Here is a 22,397-nt window from a genome sequence, read left to right as displayed (position 1 = left end):
GGAAATTCTCTATATTATTTTTGCAACTATTCTATAACAAGTTTAAACATAATGACTAGGAAATCTGTAGTTGTATTTCTATATTTGCCAAGTGTCACGTATACCTGCATCCCTTTCTAGCTTCCATGGTAACCCTACTCACTGAGACCACGCTTCCTTTTATAAACCTGCTCCACATCACCATGTGATGAGAGCCTCAACCATGCTCGTTTCACAGATGAGACAGAGGGAAGGGACTGGCTCCGTGCCACCCAGCTGCTCTTTCCCATCTCCTGCACTCCCAGCTTAGGCAGTTGATGAGAAGAAAACTCTTAACCGCTCAACGAAGATCACACACAAGCAAGCAATTATTATTTTATTATTTATTATTTATTATACAAGATTATTATTTATTATTCAAGAGAATTGGGGGGGCTGGGGATATAGCCTAGTGGCAAGAATGCCTGCCTCGGATACACGAGGACCTAGGTTCGATTCCCCAGCACCACATATACAGAAAATGGCCAGAAGCGGCGCTGTGGCTCAAGTGGCAGAGTGCTAGCCTTGAGCGGGAAGAAGCCAGGGACAGTGCTCAGGCCCTGAGTCCAAGGCCCAGGACTGGCCAAAAAAAAAAAAAAAAAAAAAAAAAAAAAAAAAAAAAAAAAAGAGAATTGGGAAAAGGACAAATTTATTTCTGTTAAAGAATCCTCACTGAACATTTCCGGTGATCAATTCAGTGATGCAGTGAACATATGATAATAGCTGATATTTCCTGAATACTTGTAAAATGCCAGCATATTGAAAAAGATGCGAATTCCACTGTGAAAACCACAATCTTCATCAGGGTGCAGACTTAGAAAAGGCCCACCTTCAAGGATCCTGACTTGCATAGATTGAGGACTCCCATATCTAGAAGTTCAAAAACCTCCTTTCTTATCTAAATGAGAGAAAAGACCAAAACAACAACAAAAGTTATGCTCCTGAGCATGTGCAAAAAGTTTACCTCCCCTACCCTAATCCCTTATCAACCAAAGATGGTTTTAACAAAATCCAAAATCTATCATCTGGAATCCCAGGTACAAGATACAGATCTTGTGGCCAGAATCAGAGGGTAGAAGTCCTAATCCCCATTTGATGTTGAATTGAAACAGTCATATAAAATGAAGAGGTTCTGCTGAGCTCTGGTGGCTCATGCCTATAATCCTAGCTACTTAGGAGGCTAAGATGTGAGGATCCTGGTTGAAAGCCAGACTGGGTAGGAAACTCTGTGTGACTCTTATCTCAAATTAACCACCAGAAAACGTGAAGTGGAGCTGTGGCTCAAAGTAGTAGAGTGCTAGCCTTGACTGAAAAAGCTCAGGGACAGCACCCAGGCACTGATTTCAAGCTCCATGAATGATTATAAGAAAAGGAAAAGACTCAACATAAAACCAATTTCCCTAAAGTGCTCCCACACTTTTAAATTCATTAAAAAATACTATGCCATACAAAGGCCCAAAGAACACAAAAGTGTACTTTCTACATTCCAGATTACACACATGATTTCAATATTTTAGAAAACTGTTAATGTCATTAACAGAATAACCACAATAACAAAGTTTGACATTATTTCTCATTGTTATAATTAGAAAACTAGTGGATTACTAGTTTAACATAATAGATGTAACATTGCAACAAAAATAATCAAATTTGGTCTCATATTTTTGACACCAAATTTGTTACATAGTTTAAAAAAACCAGTCTATTCATGGAGCAGAGTGCATGACTCTATACACTGTGTACTCATGTGTGTGTATGTGTGTGTGTGTGAGAGAGAGAGAGAGAGAGAAAGAGAGAGGGGGAGGGGGAGGATATTGTGTATATACACTGAACTGAACAAATTGTCTTTTAACCTGCTGTCTGTGAACACTCACCAATCAATTATAATCAGCTTTGTTCAATCTGGGGCAGCAGTTTTATGTAGTAAATTAATTCATTCAGCATGTTTGAAGGAGTTATTCCAGGTCTCTTTGATAGTAACTTCCATGATTTATTCCTGGCTGGTGACTGGCAGCCATATTTATGACTGTGCAAAGCTCTTTTGTGTTTTTTTTCTCCTAACAGCTACTTTGAAATATCACACTAGATTGAAAAATTGGCCTCATGATGACATTGTGGGTGGCAAAATCAATTTTTCATAATTTGATATTAATGGATTACTTGAATAAATATATAGTGAGCTAATATTGTGCCCACAAAGGCATTCAATCATTTCAATTCTAATCCACTGAGACAAAAAAAATTTGCTACCTCACCAAAATGTCTTTCTAAATGAAGTAAGTAGGTTTATAGAAATGTGGAGATGCCAGGAATGAGGGAAGTTTATTTCCTATCTCCTCCTACTTTGGTCAAGTGAGTCCCGCATATGTGTGCACACAAGTGGATAAAATATAAAGATGACTGTAGTAGTAAGAACAGCACAGAAAAGTGCTTCACATCTTATAGTTTCTTTTTCTTTCCCTTTTTCAGCAATCGGGTTTGAATTGAAGGCCTCAAGCTTGCAGAGCTGATGCTTTACCACTTGAGTCAATGACTCCATGGGGTCCTTCTTTTTGCTGATTGTTGTGGGCATGTAGTCTAGTGACCTTTCTGCCGAGGGTGATCTGCAACAGTAATCCTCCAAATCTCAGCCTCCTGAGGTAGCTAGGATTTAGGCATGAGTCTCTGGCACCTGGTTTAGATCTTCATTCCTTAAAGGTGAGATACAGATGTCTGAGGGGGCAGGAGCCATGGTGACTTAATGAGCAGTGGAGCTGACTCCAATGATGCACATGTGGGAAGGATACAGTGTGAGGGGATGAGATGGCCTCCATTATAGTAGTTACCTCAGAGTTAAAAGATAGAAATAATTTCAAAAGCCAGAATGTGCTGGCTCCTCATGTCAAAGACTTTATTACTCTTTTTGAACTCAACTTCAAATTGGAAGAAGAAAAATGATTAAAGGCAAATTGCTGATTACACAGTACCTCGGGAATGTCCATCATTCTCCTCAACTTCTGATCTCTCCAGTTCCAGTCAAAAACCAAAAACTTTAATGGGTTCAAATTAAGGCCATCTGAAAAAGACAGCGAGAGGGTTGCTATAGTAAAAAAAAATCCTCATGACACAGCTTGTTAAAACGACTTTTACTCTCTCAGTTGCTTTTTGCTTCATTTGCTGCACAACTAATCTCTGCACATAAAGTGCTCTTGCCTGATGGAAAACAAACGCAGCACTCTGGGACTGCGACAGCCTACCATTGCTCCCAGAAAAGGAAAAGGCTACTCAAGCTAAGCTTGTCCATGCTTGTTAGCCAAGACTCCATTCCCTTCCCTGCAGTCAGGGGTGAGGGCCTTCAGAAGAGTAGGATGATGAAGGGAAGGGTGGTTTAAGGCAGAAAAGGACATCAAGGTGAGGGCTCTAGTCAGTCAGCTCTCTTTTGGTTAGGCTGGTGAATTCTTTTCCCTTTGTCTTCTGGCCTATTTAGAAGACAAGTGCTGAATGTGAGGCTGGAGATCTCAACAGCTCTTTAAATGAGGTTTTTTTTTTTTTCCCCAAAAGAAATTAGCTTTCACATATTGAGCTTCCCTAACTATATAAATCTACTTTCTACAAATGCTGTCCGGACAGCCTTCCTCTCTCTCTTTTCCTCCATGTTTCCAGCCCTGTAACGTGGTAGTGGTGGGAAATCTGGGGACAGATTCCTTAGCTAAAGAGTGAATCTTTAGCTAAGAACTATGAAGGAGACAGAGACCGAGTCCAACCCTGGCCTCTTCTGATGACAGCAATCCCTCCCAAATTCCTTCTCAGAAGACTATGATTATCATCACTCATCTGTTTCTTAGCTTTCAATGCCTTCCTATGTCCAATGACAAAAAAAATCAAAACTGCTCACTTTACTGTTCAAGGTCCCACCTCTACTATCTGTCTCCTTTCCAGTGGAATCACCTGTGACTACAGCTCATGAAGCCTCATAGCACTAGGTAGTAGCTCAAGAAATGTAGCTTTCCTTCCCTGCCAGTAGCTGTTCAGTGTCACAGTTGTCTGCATTTGCACACAACTCTGCATACAGTGTGCTCCATTAACCCTGGGTGACCAGGTGACCAGTAATTTCATATTTTGGTGGCTTGCTGGCAAATGACCATCTCTGCCCTGAGTTACTATACAGATTAACATATTACTTTTAAAACATAAAACAACAGGAATAGTTCTAGACAAAGTTTTATAACTATATTCAGTACAGTTTTGGAAAAGAAGGAAGTCATTCAAATCATTCATTTGAAAGAAAAGAAGTGATCAAATCTGGCAGGATGGAATAGAAAATAAGATCAGCAGGTTTGGAGGTCCTTAGGTTACTGAACAAAATATAAAACCTACTAATAGATGTCTGGAACACTTTCTGGGAGATAACTAAAAGAGATATGTGTTTATGTGCTATATGTCAGCCCTTAGCCAGAATGGGAATCTCTGGGAACCAAGATTCAATCGAACTAAAACATACAGCTTGATTAATTCCAGAGAATGCAAAAAGTGGATGTAGGCTGTGTTGATCCACTAATCTGCTTACAGCAATTGGGATTTGGACATGTTTTGGTAGTTTAATGTATTCCATTAGTCACTGCCCTCATTTCCCATTTACTGTGCAGTAATTACTGGCCAGCCAAAGTTGAAGACTAGAGGCTGAGTTTCTCACTGGGGCATTAACATAGAGGTTTGGCTTTTCTATATCCCAAATGTGGTTTTCTAGATTCATATGATTAAAGAAAACTCCTAGCTCTGCATCAGAGTATCACTGCTGCTTTTTCATACCTTGTTTAATGAGTTCTTTAATCCTCCCAGGAGTTCCCACACCCAGGTGCATCACACGGTTCTCCAATAACTTCACTTGCTCCTGAACCTATTGCAAGACGGAAGAGAAGAAAGGGAAAGCTATTTAAAAAGCATAATCATGGGCCAATTTTGAGCATTTAATCTCAGAATTAAGAAAGTAAAAAGCAAAGAAGACCACTCTGTTTAGGATCAACTTCTTGAGCAAAGATCTCCCTAGAAAACTGGTAAACCCTAACAGATTCCCAGAGTCAAATTTTGGCTCTATCTGGGAACAGAACAGAACAGTGACTTGTGGAAAGAGGTAGCTTCCATAGAGGGGCACAAAATTCAAAGGAAAGAAGAATGATTGTAAATGTCATGTAAAGAAGACATCAAAGACAACAAAGGTATAGGGATGAAGGGAAAAAGCTGAGGTCTGGGAGTGGCTCATTACCTAGCCTTCCATCAGAAACATAATAGTCCTTGCTTACCTTTATATGCTTTGCAAATAATTTCATAACTTTGCTGTCTCCTTTGAATGCTGTCATTGACCTAATGAAAAGGAATAGATTAACAAAACTGATAAAATACACTGATTCTGGGATATATTGACTAAGTAATGTATATTATTAACTAAAAGACTACGTGCATGTATGAGCATGGGTATGCGTATATATCCCCACATACACATTTCTGAGTTTTTTCAAGTTAGTTTATCTCTGCAGTGAAGTGGGGTGGCATGGTGTACTTTCCTCTCCTCTCTTCTCTTCCCTTGCTTCCCCTTCCCTACTCTCTTCCTTTCCCTGCCCCCTCCCCTCATTCCTGTACCTCTTTTCTAAGATAGGGCCTTGCTACTTAACACATACTGGCCTAGAACTTGCCATGTAACTCAGGCGGCCTCCAACTCCTTCCTCTTGATTTTCTGACTTCCATTTTTAATTTGTTTCTGTTTCCATTGCCTGTTTTTTTTTTTTTTTAATTTTAATTTTAATTTTTCGGCCAGTCCTGGGCCTTGGACTCAGGGCCTGAGCACTGTCCCTGGCTTCCTTTTGCTCAAGGCTAGCACTCTGCCACTTGAGCCACAGCGCCACTTCTGGCCGTTTTCTGTATATGTGGTGCTGGGGAATCGAACCCAGGGCCTCATGTATACGAGGCAAGCTCTCTTGCCTCTAGGCCATATCCCCAGCCCCTGCCTGTTTTTTTTTTTTTTTTAAATTGTTGTACATATTTCTATATATCATCTAAAATTCTGTTTTGAGTTGAAGTAGGTATAGATAAACATATCATCTTTTCATTAATATTTAGGGATTAGCCCACACATGTGAATATTGCTTTCCTTTATGTCATTATATTTTGGAAATATCATTGACTAGGAGGAAGCATAAATTTGCAAAATAGTGCTCAAGGCTACCACTCTGCCATTTTGAGCCATAGCACCACTTTCCTGTTTTTTCTGAGTAGTTTATTGTAGATAAGAGTCTTATAGAGTTTCCTACCCAGGCGGGCTTCCTCCAAATAACCACCAATAAACTGGAAGTGGTGCTATGGCTCAAAGTGCTACAGCACCAGCCTTGAGCAAAAAAGCTCAGGAACAGCACCCAGTTCCTGACTGAGTTCAAGCTCCATGACCAACAACGAAACAAAACAAAACACACAAAAAAAGAAGTGAATTGCAGAGGACTGGGCTGTGGCTCAGTGGTAGAGTACTTGTCTAGCATGTGTGAGACCCAGGGTTTAATCCTCAGCACCAGAAAATAAAGTGTGAGATATGATTCCAAATTTATTTTTTTCTATGACTACTCCCTTTTCCAACCCAATTTACCATCAATTTAAAAAAGTGCATCTATGAATGTCTAGTTTGTTGTCTTTGCCATTTGCTGCAATTTCATATGCATTTGGGTCTAATTTTGAATTTTTAATTCTGTTCTGTCATATATGTGGCATTTCTATAGAACTTTAATTATTGTAAAATAATTACATGTAGTCTATCTTCTCTCATCAATTGTCTTTTGCAGAGTTTTTCTGCCCCATTTTAGGTGTTACGAACTTAGAACTAGTTCTCTTAATTAAAAAAAAAAATTCAGTTGGGAGTTTTATAGGGAACCTGTAAAATTTATAGATTATCTGAAATAAAACAGACACCTTTACAACACTGCACCTTTCTAATCAAGAATTAGATGGCCAGGTGCTGGTGGCTCATGCTTGTAATCCTAGCTACTGAGGAGGCCGAGATCTGAGGATCATGGTTCAAAGCCAGCCTGGGCAGAAAAGTCCTGGTGAGACTCTTATCTCCAATTAACCACTTAAAAACTAGAAGTGGAGTTGTGGATCCTTGAGCAAAAGAGCTCAGAGTTTAAGTCTTACAACCGACCAAACAAGCAAACAAAAGGAATATGATACACATTTTTCATCAATATTTTCCTTCCTTTGTACAATGTTTTTCAATATAGACAGTAAGTTTATTCCTAATGTCTCTTGTTACAATTTTAAATCATAACATTTCTTCCATTTGTTTCCTTTGAATTACGTTTTGCTGCTATGATCTTGTATTTTTATTCTAAATCTTCACAACGTGTTTCTCCACATTATTGCCAAAATGATCCTTTAAAATGATGATCCAGATGATGGGACTCTTGTGTTCAAAATTCTCCCATGGCACTCTATTTCATGGTCTTTTCTGATCATTGTCAATTCTACCTGAAATACCCCTCCCAGAAAGCTACTATGCTCACTCCTTCACTTCATTCACCTCTGTCCAAACATCATTTCCTTAGAAAAACTTTCAAAAATCTCTTTAAAAAATACTATCCATATACTTTGATTTCGTTTGCATGTCTTATTTTTTTAACACAACATATTACTTAATCATGATATTATAAGAAATTCTTTGTGGTTTATTATCTGTTTTCGTTTTCCCCATGGAATGAAAATTCTATGAGGGAAGGGACTCTTGTTTTGTTCATTGCTATATACCTCTCCCACATAGACTACACCAGGCTGGCACAATTCTTTACTCTGAAAACACATGAGATAGCACTGGTGAAATGTCTAACCTGATGAGCTCCAGGGCTCGGATGGCAGAGCTGCAGATGATCAACATCAGGAGTGACTTCTTCTCAGTATGGTTTTTCCGAAGTTTCATCCACTTAGGACAGACTGAAGAAAAGATCACAAAAAATTATTCTGAATATAGCAGAACAGGGACTGCCAAAGTTGAATATTCTCCAAATATCTTTTTGGTTGTGTTTAAGCATAACAGAATACAATGAGCACTGCTCATCCTAAGGACAATTTATTATTTTTCTGTTTATTCTAGATATTAGAATATGATGAATTTTCATTAATTTCTGACACAAAACATATACTATGCCAAAGAGCTAAAAATGGCTACTTTTAGCCTAAGTAAAAAAGTTCAGCATGCTATATTTTCAATATTAAGTTTATGTTTGGTGTTTGGAGACAATACTGATTACATAGAATTCTGATCAAATAACAATAAGGCCAGTCTGGGTTACATAGTTAGATGATGCCTTGAAGAAAAGAGAGAGAGAAAGATGGAGAAGGAGGAAGAGAGGGAGAGAGAGAGAAAGAGAGAGAAAGAAAGAGAAATAAAATGAAAGAAAACATCAAGATAAAACTATCAAATTACCATTTCCCCTTGGAATACATTTAAAGTAGAAATTTTTTTTTTTTTTTTTTTGGCCAGTCCTGCGCCTTGGACTCAGGGCCTAAGCACTGTCCCTGGCTTCTTCCCGCTCAAGGCTAGCACTCTGCCACTTGAGCCACAGCGCCGCTTCTGGCCGTTTTCTGTATATGTGGTGCTGGGGAATCGAACCTAGGGCCTCATGTATCCGAGGCAGGCACTCTTGCCACTAGGCTATATCCCCAGCCCCTAAAGTAGAAATTTTTTATTTCGAATGTTAGAGAGACAAACCTCACTTTTCACAAATTTTTAAAGGAATAGCAAATTGGCAAATATATATACATATATTTATAAATTGGAATTTACTTACTTTCTTTTAGGTATGATGAAAGACTGTGAGTCAAATCATTGACCTGGAGGAAACAGGAGTCTAGAAATATGAGAAAACATGTTTGTAGAGAATTTTGCAAACACAAAGTAAAGTGAATGAAGAATTATAAAACATTAGGATGATCATTAGTAGTCAAAAAACTAGCAGCAGTAATCAACCCACTGTGGAGCTGTCCATAATCTTTTTGTAAAATAAAACCTTTGTACATCAGCTGGAAGATTGATGAAGCCTCTTTAATTAAAAAAAAAACAAAACTTGAGGTGCCAGACTTTGAAGTCAGGCCTCACCACGTGAACCCCATTTTAGAATCGAACCCTGAGCCAATCAGATTTGTACCTGTGTTCTACTCTTGCTTGCACAGCTGATTGTTGTAACCTTGTTCTTTGCCTTTATAAGCCCTGTGTAATCACAGCTCGGGGCTTCCTCCTAACCTCCGCTGTGTCGGTGGGTAGGACAAGGCTGGAGTTGGCAGCTCGTTAAATAAAGCCTTGCCTTGCTTTTGCATTTCGGAGTGTCTGAATCTCGGTGGTCTTCTTGGGGGTGGTCTTGCGACTTGGCGCAACATTTGGGGTTTCGTCCAGGATAGCCCCAGAGACCCCGAGATCCCAGACTCCGAAGGTAAGAAAACAGCGCTGTTCATTTGTCTTGTCCTGTAATTTGTCTGTTTTGCTTCTGCTTATACTTGTAGGGCGCGAGTCAGTTTGGTTTTTGGCCGGAACTGACCAGGAGGGCCTCCTAAGGAGACTCAACCCGCCCACCTTGTACTTGGGTCTGCTCCTTCTGCTTATCTGGCAGGAGGTTGTGGGCCAACTCAGGTCCACTCCTTCTGCACCCTTGCAGGAGGTTGTGGGCCAACTCGGGTCCATTCCTTCTGCATCCTTGTAGGAGGTTGTGGGCCAGCTTGGGAGATCTCCAACTTGTAGCTTTTCTTGTTCTCAGGCCTGTGTGTTTTCCTCCTTTTGTATTAATTGTGTTGTTTTTGTAGCCTTTTGGACTGAACATCTGATCAGAGCTATGGATATCAAGCTCTGGAAAATGAGGCTGGAGAATGCTAAAATCATATATTAAAGGTTTTGTCTTAAAATGTGCGTGTTGCAGGAGTAAGATTGACAAAATATGTCTTGCCACTGGAAAATGTATGGCCGATGCTTATTCTGCATGCTTTAAGATCTTTTGAAAATGTATGTGTGTGTGCATGTGTGAGTGTGAACATGTTCAAGACTGCAGTATGATGCAAAACTAAGTTTAAATTCAAAGGTCTTCATGCCATGCAGTAACTGGGACTGAAAAAAAAAAAAAAAGAGGCTCTTTTGAAACAAGCAGCCCGTAAGCAAAGGGCGGCACCTCGTTTCAGATTGCCTGTGAGCTTCAGTTTTTCCGATGCAGATAAAAGCTAAAGTGTTGTGTTAGTGTTAAAAAGGCTTTGGAAATCAAGAATACATTTCTAGATAAGAAGTTTGGAAGTAAAATTGTCCTAAATAATTATTGCAAAGTGAGAAAGGGAGAATTATGGCTACCATAGACCCCAGAGTTCAGGACAGGTAAACCTTAACTAAACTGGCCTTAGAGACTGGAGCAGACTGGGTGTCACTCCTTCCTTTTGCTCTGCTTAGAGTAAGAAATTCTCCCTATCAGCTTGGCTTTACTCCTTTTGAAATAATGTACGGGTACCCCCCACCCATTATCCCTAGCCTTCAGACTGAATTGCTTGCTGATTTGGATAATGCTGAATTTTTGTGTAAACTCGATTATTTGCAGCTCGTGCACAAGAATGTGACCCCAACTTAAGGCATTATATGATTCTGCTTCTGTCCCTACCCCCCATTTATTCAGACCAGGGGACTGAAATCCTAAGAACCACGGTGGAAGGAACCCTAGACGGCATCGCCACTTGGGTTCATTGCTTCCACGCCAGGCCAGCTGACCCCTTTGCCCTGGATGACAACTACCGTGGTGGAACATGGGAGGTCTCCAAGCACCCAACTCAGCCGCTTTGCCTTCACCTCAAGAAAAGAAAGTTAGACTGAGACTAAGGTTATAGGTTCCTGGCTAGGTAAGGTCTACGCCCCTGAGTCAGCCTGAAGAAGTTACAGAAGATGGATGATCTTCACCCATCAGCCCCCCTTTAAAATCAAGGGACCAGAGTTGTTTTTGGGAAGATGAGGCAGGATAAACTAGAGACATGCAAAACAGAGGTACAGAGACTATTCTTGTAAGAAATGGTGACAGGCCCTTTGGTTACTACATTGGGCCCTACTGGCCCATGCCTTACCTCTATATCATCCCCTAGACATACAAGCCATTGAAATGGACAGAATGGAGCCATGATTGGCTCCCAAGGTACCAAAACGAAAAAGGGGGAAATGAGGTGCCAGACTTTGAAGTCAGGCCTCACCACGTGAACCCCATTTTAGAATCGAACCCTGAGCCAATCAGATTTGTACCTGTGTTCTACTCTTGCTTGCACAGCTGATTGTTGTAACCTTGTTCTTTGCCTTTATAAGCCCTGTGTAATCACAGCTCGGGGCTTCCTCCTAACCTCCGCTATGTCGGTGGGTAGGACGAGGCCAGAGTTGGCAGCTCGTTAAATAAAGCCTTGCCTTGCTTTTGCATTTCGGAGTGTCTGAATCTCGGTGGTGTTCTTGGGGGTGGTCTTGCGACTTGGCACAACAAACTATGCAATAGATAATATACAAAGGCAAAGTGAAGTGTCCCACAAATGTATGAGAGATGTTCAAACTCAGCCATCAGAGAAATGTAAATTAATACTACAAAACACAAATGGCAAATGTTAGCCAGATGTATAATGCCAAGTGTTGTTGAGAGTACATGGCATTCCTATTCTGCAAAGCAGTAATTTTAAGATCATATACACCATGAGCCTCTGATTTCATTTCTGGGTAACTGATGGAGAGAAATTCTTGTATGATCAATAGAGCAACACATACAAGGATATTCATTCTGGCAATCTGGTCAGAATGAGATGTGGAATGCAATGTAGGTATTGCTATTTGGGAAAATAGAAGAATACTAGAGAGTACTAGCTGGTAAATGAAAAAGCAGCATCTAGAAACTATGACTAGATTGTCAAAGTCACACAGACATATCTGCAAAAAATGTGAGGTAAAGAAACAGAGTGAGAGGATCAGTATAATGTCATTTAGATAAAATACATACACCTATCTATGTAATGTCAAATTATATACAAATATATATACCTAAAATACATAGCTATACATTAGAGTAAATGTTTATGCTAAAAGGAAATAGAATGTGGATTTTGGAAGATGGGAAAATGTTCAAAATACAGCACAATACAACCATAAACTACAACATAAATCATTAAAATAAAACATGCCCCTGGGTGCCAGAGGCTCATGCCTGTAGTCCTAGGTACTCAAGAGGCTGAGATCTGAGGATCACTGTTTGAAGCCAGCCTGGGCAGAAAAGTCTCCATGAAACTCTTACCTCTGAGTGACCACTCAAAAACCGGAAGTGGTTCTGTGGCTCAAATGGTAGAGTGCTAGCCTTGAGTACAAAGAGGCTCAAGGACAGTGCCCAAGCCCTGAGTTCAAGCACCACAACCGACAAAGCAAAAACAAATGAACAAAAAACATGCCTTTCTCTATCAATGACAATCATGGCCTATAAACTATTAATACTGTTAACTCAGAATAATATAGTCACTTTGTGCCTGTTAGGTGTTAAAGCAGCAATGTTATGGTTATCAACTTAATTCTTTTTTTTTTTTTTGCCAGTCCTGGGGCTTGAACTCAGGGCCTGAGCACTGCCCCTGGCTTCTTTTTGTTCAAGGCTAGCACTCTGCCACTTGAGCCATAGCGTCACTTCCGGCTTTTTCTATCTATATATGTGGTGCTGAAGAATCACACCCAAGGAATTCTTCATGTATACGAGACGAACACTTTACCACTAGGCCATACTCCCAGCCCCTCAACTTAATTCTTTCTGTAAGAAAAAGTTTCTCTATAAACACAGCACTATTACTGAATTAAATAAAATATTGTAATCTACATCATGCAAATAGCTTTAAAGATATTGCTTCTCAACACTGTTATGGAGCCTTTGGTAGTCTTTCAAACTGCATCTCTCTTAAGACTGTACATGCTCAAATTCACCTGGAGAGCTTTAAAAAAAGATACACAGATATATCAAAAAGCATTGTATTCATAACCTGACTTATGAAATTGTAACCTCTTTGTACAACTGCTTAATTAAAAAAAATTTAGATGCAATGATGGATATTCCTGGCAAAGTGGTTCAGAATCCTTTGAAGGCAGGCCTAGGTAGCTTTTTAAGAAGTCCGTGGGTGATTTGGTTGCAGCTAGCCTACAGGCATACAGGGTCATTAATCTAAACCACAACACAGCTCTAAAGAGACAGCAGCAGGTAATTAGTTCCCAGTGACTCTTGTCTTGAGGCTCTAATTAAGTGTCCATGTGTATGGCATTAACAGTGGACAGAGCACAAAGTTAAATTAAAAAGACATGTTCCCATCCTTCAGACATACAAACAACCTCAAATTAAAACCAAGTTAGTTTCAAGGCCTGGTGGCATAAACTGGTAATCCCAGCATTTGGGAAGCTGAGGCAGGAAGACTAAAGCCAGCATGGGACAAGGGCATGAGTTCAAGGGCAGCCTAGGTTTTCTGGAGACCTTATCTCAAAAACCATAACAACCACAAAACCCAAAAGACAGATAGAAGCACACACACAAACACACAAATGCAAAACAAAACAAACGAAGTCAGATCCTTCATAAACTGAATAGGAATGATAGATGGTTGTTTATCTCCAGTTTACACTTAGGCTCCTTTCTGAGCCTATTCCAATACCCTCTGGCATCTCCCTCTTCTCACCCAGTATGGACTTCCTTTCTGATGAGGCTGCCCTTTGTCTACTCAGCATACCAAAAAGGACCTTCTCTCCCAATTTTTATTTACATTGTTGCCAGAAGACACATTTTGTTTCAGAATGGCCCAACTTCTTACTTGTTCATTTTGATTAGATTTAAAATACTTTCTTCTCCCTCACAAACAAACCCATGACTATACATTCTTGCACAACTCTATAACCCAGTACAGTTTACTTAAACAACTATTTAACAACAGTTTACTAAAACAATACTTTAACACAAATTCACTGTGGAACTCAAACCATTAAAGCTTTTGTCTGACCTTGAACTCTCATTAATTGTAGAAAGAAACAAGGTTTATGATGTTCTACAAGGTGACAGGATGGTAGTGTTCCCATTAACTCCCAAATCCTTCTAAGTTCAAAGTTTGCTCTAACAAAGAACCACTGAGTCACATGGTTAAAGACTAAACTTTAACTAAGCTTGGAAGTTAATTTTGTGACAACACTTGGTTGTTGCCATAGTACAGTCAGACATGGTTCAAACACCCAGGAGCTGGGAAGAGAAGTTTCTAACTGCTGCTGAGCCCTCTGGGCTCTGTTAAGCCTACAATTCAAGATCTTGCTTGGGTAAACACACTATTCTATTCCCTATGGAGTAATTGTCTTGGAAAAGAAACAGACAGGGCACTCATGTTTCCAAACCCGAAATACACTAAAAAAAAAAAAAGTATATCACAGCAGAATTATAAAAACCAACTGCACAACTCTTGGGGGAAGAGGGGAAGGAGGGGGGAAATGAGGGAGGTGTAATATGGAGGTCAGATCTGGCCAGCGCCATCATTGGCTGTTGAGGGGTGTCAGGTTAGTTAAAGAGAGCTGAAGCTGACTCCATCTTGCCCTATCCAGGGAAGTTCCCCTTCGCTGTGATAAGATTGTGTAAACTGCTTCACCACCTGAGTAGTAGAAAGCTCAAGGTTAAACCTGTGTCCTCCCAGGCATATCCACCTGCATCATGTGAGCCCTGCCAAATCCATGTGCCAAGCCTAACTAAAATGATAGGTTGGTTCAAATAGTTACTATGAGACAGACTGTAACTCCATTGGCCACCTGCGTGTGACCTGGCATGCTCTGTAAGTATTGTAATCTCATTGGCCTCCTGCATGTGGTTTGACCATGTGGTATTTTTGCCTTTATAACCCGACCCAAGCATGGCCCCGGGCGCGCCATTCCAGCTCCCGAGTCTGAGCTGTGGCCCTGGCCTGCCAGCCTGCTTTTTATGGTTGTGGTGCCAGCCTGCTTTTCATGGTTGTGGTTCCAGCTCCCGAGTCTGGGCCGTGACCCTGGCCGGTCAGTACACTTTTTACTTCCCTAATAAATCCATCTTTTTTCTTGAGACTGTCTCTGAGTGTTGGACTCTTGGAGGGATGGAGGATCCCCCTACCCTCGGACCCCATTACATTGTGGTCCCCTCCTTTTGGGGGACCCCATTACAGGAGGAGGTAACAAGTAGAAGGAGAAATGTACTCACTGCCTTTCATAAAGAAAAAAAAAGAAAAGAAATTCAGGAACTAACTGTTTTTAAGCTTCTCAAGGTTCTCCTTAACTTTTTCCACAAGTCATCTTAGCGATCCCCTGTCATTTATAAATAGCTCATCTGAAATAGTGGTACCCAAACATTTTATGCTTTGCTTTTAGGACAACATGTGTTTTCTTCTATGCTGGCCCAGTAAAGTTATAGAATAATGTCATAATTTTAAAACTTATCAAAGGTAATAATTGCAAGTTTGTGATTTTTTTAAATTTAAGTATAGATACTATAATGCAGGAGACCTTAAACTGGTAGGCTTAAGAATCACTTGAATGATTGAGTGGTGTCAATTTTGCTAAAAATAAGCAATTTTGATAGTCTGAAGAAATCTGAGCTACTACTCTAAAAATAAAATCTTGGCTAAGAAAATGAGAGGGGCAATAATACAACAAAGATGCTACTAAGGTTATTTTTTGCTACTAAGGTTTATAAGGTTTTATCTGAAAGGGAGATGTAAACTAAATTTCACATCTATACTTTCAAATGTGGTGAACTGTCCTTGTTTTAGTTTAACTCATATCTCATTAGTAACTCTTTCTCTTTGAGGAATCTTCTATAAATGCCTTCCTAACAATTAGGTTTGGGAATTAAAAAAAATACAATCACACATCTTTGTATTATAGCCAACCAATATTTGCAGTACCTTAATAAGTCATCCAATAGTTCAAACTACTAGATTGAGGAAAGGAGCATTATTACATGGAAAAGATATTATTTATCAGCTGAGATACTTAACCATAATATACTGTTAAAGACAGAATGAACCTGTTTTGTTCTTCATTCTTAGAAAAATTGGAAGTCTAGCTATACCTGGTAGGTTCAATTCTTCTAATTCAATCACTGATCGACTGCTGCTGTAATAATCCTTTATCAGCTTCTGTAGGTCTTCAGGTATCCCTGGTTTGGGCTCTGATTTTGCAAGAATATCAGTAATTTTCTTCTAAGAGAAAAAAAAAAGAAGATACATTTTACAATGGTAGTGGTTTGAATTCATGAATTAATGAGTGAGTAAACGAGTGGGGAGTGAGTTTTAAAATCTACACTGTTATGGGGTTCAAGGGAGGGAATTACCCATCCCTCCTAGAGTCTATCACTCAGAGATGGTCTCAAGCAAAAAGATGGATTTATTGGGGAAGCATAAAGTGAACTGACCAGCCACGGACGCATGCAGCACAGACTTGGGAGCTGAAACTGAGACAGTGAAAAGCCAGGGATACAGTACAGACTCGGGGGCTGACACTGTGACCCCAATCAGTCCTCAAATTAAGGTTTATAAAAGGTAAAAGTGCAGCACAGATGTAGGGGCTTGATGCAGGGGGTAGAGCAAGCAACAAACAAGTTAAGCAAGCCATTTACAGAAGCAGAATTTTGGGGTCAGGTTGACCTAATAATCAAGATGGAGTCAGCTCTACAACACACGAAAAAAGTTCTTGAGTACTTCTTAGACACAACTATTGTTTGGAAAGTAAGAAGGTGATCTAAAAGGCTTCTTTTAAGTCTTGGTCTATGACTTTTAGGAGATCTGATTTTTTTGCATGAAACTCCACAATAAGGAATTTTTGGTTAAAAGTCAAGATATCTTTGTGCAATGGGAATTTCCTTTGGCTTTGAATAATCTTTATCCTTGGAAGTACAGAATTTTTAGAATTTCTTAACATAAACAAGATTTTGAGGTACCCAGGATTTCTGACATTAAAATTAAACCTGCAGAACTAGTCTGAGCACAACAGGCCATAGGCCACTGAAAAAGCACACTTTACATCCCCAGTTCTCAAGTTTGGGGAGACTGACAATCTAAAAATGGCCCTATGGAAAGTAAATAGATAATTCTGATTTGGACTTCTAACACTTTTTAAATTTGAACTCATTGTGTATGCTGGGAACTTAAATCACTTACTTCAGTTTCATTTTAAACTTCCATTCTCATTTCCTTCTTATGCTTCTCCAAAGATTCAGAAGGAGCCTTTACCTCCCTTCTCACCCTAGTTTTCTTTCCACCTTCCTTAATATTTTCATACAACACTACTGCCAAGAATGGTCAGGGTTCTGTCAAAGACAGAACCTTTTAAACATGTTACAATTGGGCATATTTTTTTAGCATGATTTCAACCAAGGCTAAATTATCCAGCTAGAGTTCTGACCCTGAGCACTAGAATTTAACACTCCTGACAGACCATTAATGTACAAATTATCAAAGAGAAGTTAAAGTCACTTCTTTAAGGACTTGCCAAATCTCAGGCCAATTTGGCATCTTTTATTTTCCTATTTGGCCATTTGTGAGAAAAGAAAACATATGCATGCACAGTCTTAAGTTTTCTGAAAACTTGCTGCTAAGTAAATGGTTTGAGTCAATCTTCTTTCCTCTAATCTCAATCATATTTCTTCTGCTGACTTCAGCAGTAGATCTTTCTTGGCAGGGAGAGAATTGCACTGCTGTTCTCACAACTCTGGTTGAAGGTGAAAGATAGTCTATGATTGTGTGAGCTTTAAAAAAGTTTGTATAGGAGCAAAAGGCTTCTATGCCAAAAAAAAAAAAAGGCTTCTATGTGCAGAGGTATATATTAAAATGGAAGGTGACTTTTGCTTTAAATTATGGTTTTAAATCAGTTGGAAATAAATGCGTTATACTACCTTCTGCTGATTATTATTTAATTTTTTTCAGTGCTTTAGAGTATAAGGTCTTAAAAATGGAAATGAGAGAGAAAAGAAATAAATTTCTTTTCTGGAATAAGACAAGGAGTCAATAGGAAGAACAGTTCTGGACTCCTTCTAGAATTAGAGTAGGTTATGATACTTAACCATAGTGAAAACACAGATATAATAACAAAGATGTTGGTGTTCTACAAGATTGAAATAGGAGTCAGAAGAATTGTTTTTTAGCACTAGCAGAAAAACTTACTGTTGGTAACCTTAGGGAATCACTAAACCTTATTGAGTCCTACAATGTCTGTATCTCTCATGTGAGCATTACAATAGTTTCTGCACCAAAATATGACATATACAAATATGATAGAGGAGTTGGAGGCATGGCTTAGTTGGTAGAGCACTAGCCAACAGGCAAAAGTGTAAGATAGTAGATTCTGAGTCTAGGACGAAAAAAGAAAAAACAAAAAAATGATAGGTACCACAGTATTGTAATGAATTGTAAACGTTACCTTTCTCCTCTTCCTTGTCTTGATGACATCTTTTGTTTCCTTTGGTTGTATCAAGAAACATTCCTTAGGCTATAATGAAACACAAAGGAGAAACTTTTCATTCTTGCATGATGAAGTGTCAAGGAGTGGTGTGAATCCTATAGTACTTTCTGCCACCCACAGATCTCTCAGAATACCTCAGTAATATTCTACATGCAGATGCTGAGAGAACCACTCAAGCTATTGTGCAGCAGCCGAGCTGAGAGAATAGCAGAAAATTAGAAAGAGCTGATGACATAAGACTAGAAAAACCTTTAAACTAAGACGAAATGTGTGAGCAAATATGTATGTGTTTGAAGTATGTGCAGAGTATTAAAAGTGGAAGTCAGTTTGTAAGATACAGGCAGAAGTAGATATGATTAAAATTATGATGTGGTTACACAGTCAGACCAGAATGACTGAGGTTTTCTATGGACTAGCTATTCTGAGACAGTTTTTCCAAGTCACTGGTTTATAATTTGGTATTATTGATTCCTTTCTTCTTTTCAATAAGCATAGAAAAACCAAAGTAGGATATATTTACTTATGATTTTTTGGAAAACTAGCTGCCCTGTTTTTCTCAATAGAGAGTATAAAATGAACATCTCTGCTCATGGTGTGGCTAACAGTCTCAGTACTACAGCATTGAGAAGAATTTATTTTTCCGGTTGCCTTGACCTCTGAGTACATTATACAGTTTAATGCTATTTTTATCATGGGTTTGGTATTTAAGGTAGAAAAACAGGAAATTTAGACTTTGACCTTGATTAATAAAATAGAATGGCTCAGATTCCAAGTTTATTAATCATAATCAGGAATATAAATGTTTCCTGTGTTGGGATTTCATATGTAACATTTGCAAACAGGTTGCCAAATAAGATATAAAATGTAAATAAAAACTTATTTTCAGTGTTCTCTTGATTACGTTTCCATTCTACCCAGAGTACTCTATTTAACCTAGGAAGTTACTAAACTAATCTTGTTTCCACTGGCTCTCTATAAAATGATCACAGATGAATCTTCCTATGAAAACTTGTAAACAGCCTGCAGATTAGGCATGTCAATAGCCTCAAGTTAGAGATACAATCCTATAAATAATTTCTTCAGGATACAGGATCAAGGACAAGAAATTACTAGACACTTTTTTAAATCACTAGAGACATAGACTTAAATGCCTTAGGATGAAAGTAACATGGGGATCTTTATAATTTTCAGCTTCTCATTTAAACCAAAATTTGTAAAGAGAAAAGAAATATTTTATGGCCTTTTTGACTTAGAATGTTAAGCTATTTTGTAGATGTAGACATGTCAATTTGATGTTGGTATATGACAGTAAGAAAGTTGGCCAGGGGCATTAATATGTCACAGAAGCTTCCAGATAGTCATAAGCATTGAATTACATATTGATCAGACCAACATTCTATTCATAGAAAAGCCTGGATATGATTTGTGGATTCCTTAAAGCACATATAATATCTCTTCATCATTATGAAGGGGTTTTGGGGAAACATACTTAGAAATCTGTTACACTTTCATATGTAGTATATGGCTCTATTCTCTAGAAGTACGTACGATGTGCTGATTGCATGTGTTAGGTTAATAAAGCCAATTAATTCACATGAGCTCAGTTGTAAAAACATGTCTTGACTTCTGGAAGAAAACATGACCGTATAATTCCAAATAGGGGCTGGGGAAAAGGAAACATGTGAAGAATTGCTTTAGTCGACATCTTGCATCATATTTAACATTAGGCACATCCAATATAGTATTTGCTTTCTAGGCCATTTACCTTAGTTGGTTAGAAGAGGATATGAATAAAAATCTATATAGCCAGGTGCCAGTGGCTCAAGCCTGTAATCTTAGCTGCTCAGGAGGCTGAGATCTGAGAATAATGGTTCAAAGCCAGCTGGGACAAGAAAGCCCATGAGACCTTCATCTCCAATTAACCACCCAAAGCAGAGAGGGGGGAGGGAGGAGAAGCAAGAGAGGGGGAAGGAGAGATTTATAAACATCGAATGAATTAAAAAATAAAGGTTATACCTGAGTGAAGGAAGAGAATGCAGGATAAAAAGAAATTTAATAAAGAGAAATATATTTTTGAAAAAAATCAAATTGAATCTATAGAATTGAAAAGCTCAGTAAGTCAAATAAAATACTCAGTGCAAAGCTTTCCTAAACATATGGGATCAAGTGGAAAACAGATTATTAAGGCTTGAAGACATATTAGAACAAACAATAATTAAGAAAAAAATCAGAAAGTTCAAACAGATCAATACAAGATCTCTAGGACACCATTAAAATACCAAATTCATGAGAAGTATAGGCATAGAAGATAGGTACAAGCCACAGGCATAACATATAAGCAGAACGAGACAAAATTCGGGGAGTGAGACAAGGAAAAAAACCTACCATGTCATACTATAATTAAAACATGAAACAAATAGAACAAAAAATATGGACAAGGCCTGTGGAGGTAGTGCAAGTGTAGAGCCCCTGTCTAGAAGAACAAGGCTATGAGTTCAAAGACTGGAACACCTAAGAAAAAAATTATTTATTTATTTATTTTTGTTATCTTTAAGTAGTTGTACAAAGGAGGTGCCATTCAACAAAGCAGTTTATGACTACAATGCATCTTGGTCAATGTTAACCCTTTTAATGTTCTCTATCATCCCCCATAGCCTTTTTCTCTTGTCAAGACCTCTTAATACCATTGATATATGGTATTATAAGTGGAAAATGGCTTCTAAATGTTAATAAAGTTTATTTGTAAATTAGACTTATTACCAGCTAAACTATTAATCAAGCTAAACTTTTTTTTTGAGATGTCAAAAAAAGTACTTTCTTTTTTTTTTAAAAATCATTAAAAAATTTTTTTTATTGTTAAGGTAAAGTACAGTTACATATGTTAGTTAGGTAGTAAGTACATTTCTTGTCCAACTTGTTAAACCCTTCTAATTTTTCTTCCACCTTCCCTCCTCCCCAATTCCTACCACCCCGAGTTATACAGTTAGTATACAACATACTGTCTTGTAAGTATTGCTATTGCATTGGTTCGCCTTTTACCCTTTGTCTCACCATTTTGATATTTCCCTTCCCTTCCCTAATTCAGATAGATATATAGAAAATACCCAGGGTACCAGAATCAAATACAGTGACAAGTGGTACCTAAATCATAGGGAAGATGGACAGAAGAAAAAAGAAATAATTTCACATAGTACCTTGAAAATAATATCAATTATACTTGTTCCCATATTTTGGAGATCATTTCTCTTAGTGTCATCTTCTGTGATCATATGTACGTAGCTATTGAGCTACTTCGGTCATCTGATAGGAGTATCCTGGACATATACTAATTATTACCAATAAGGGAGACCATAGAGTTTATGGGTCTGGCTCACTTCACTTAGTATAATTTTTTCCCAAGTGTTTCCATTTCCTTATGAATGGGGCAATGCTATTCTTTCTGACAGAAGCATAGAATTTCATTGTGTATATATACCACAATTTCTTGATCCATTCATCTACTAAGGAACATCTGGGTTGGTTCCATATTTTAGCTATGGGAAGAGGCTATACTAAAGCTACCAGCACAACCATATTCATAGCAGCATTATTTACCAAAAAAGTACTTTCTATATGAAGATATTGAAGGATTTTTTTCCTAGCAAAATGAAGAGCAAACCAAGAAAGAGGGAGATATGAAATTCAAAAAAAAGGGAGTCCATCCCAAAGCAATATTGAAGGAGCATCATCTCAAGATGACTATCTGTCCAGTGGGACCACTGATTTAGAGTGGAACAAGAGAATGGAGGTCTACAGAAAAGAAAAATAGCTGATGTATTTGATCATTTGGAAACTATTCATGGGCATATGGAAGAGCGGGTCAACCATATTGAATCAATTAACACAAGGAACATAGAAA

The 22,397-nt window shown here is 38.5% G+C and overlaps 1 protein-coding gene across 2 annotated transcripts in view; it reads right to left on the bottom strand.

The window, feature by feature from the left end:
- Positions 1-651: 651 nt before the first annotated feature.
- Positions 652-22,397, bottom strand: part of Cmss1 (cms1 ribosomal small subunit homolog) — a 299,555-nt gene continuing 277,809 nt past the window's right edge. For both annotated transcript variants that reach the window (XM_048346496.1, XM_048346495.1), the window contains 8 exons: positions 18,458-18,526; positions 16,113-16,242; positions 8,820-8,879; positions 7,860-7,962; positions 5,298-5,358; positions 4,807-4,894; positions 2,985-3,073; positions 652-916 (listed from right to left, as the gene is read on the bottom strand). In XM_048346496.1, coding sequence (XP_048202453.1) covers positions 833-916; positions 2,985-3,073; positions 4,807-4,894; positions 5,298-5,358; positions 7,860-7,962; positions 8,820-8,879; positions 16,113-16,242; positions 18,458-18,526 — 684 coding nt within the window. In that variant the 3' untranslated portion in view covers positions 652-832. The remainder of the gene's footprint in view (positions 917-2,984; positions 3,074-4,806; positions 4,895-5,297; positions 5,359-7,859; positions 7,963-8,819; positions 8,880-16,112; positions 16,243-18,457; positions 18,527-22,397) is intronic.

Source organism: Perognathus longimembris, chromosome 5, assembly GCF_023159225.1.
Source record: "Perognathus longimembris pacificus isolate PPM17 chromosome 5, ASM2315922v1, whole genome shotgun sequence".
In the NCBI taxonomy this organism is placed as follows: Eukaryota; Metazoa; Chordata; class Mammalia; order Rodentia; family Heteromyidae; genus Perognathus; species Perognathus longimembris.
The sequence above is the reverse complement of the archived record's forward strand: the minus strand, read 5'-3'. Positions and strand labels throughout refer to the sequence as shown.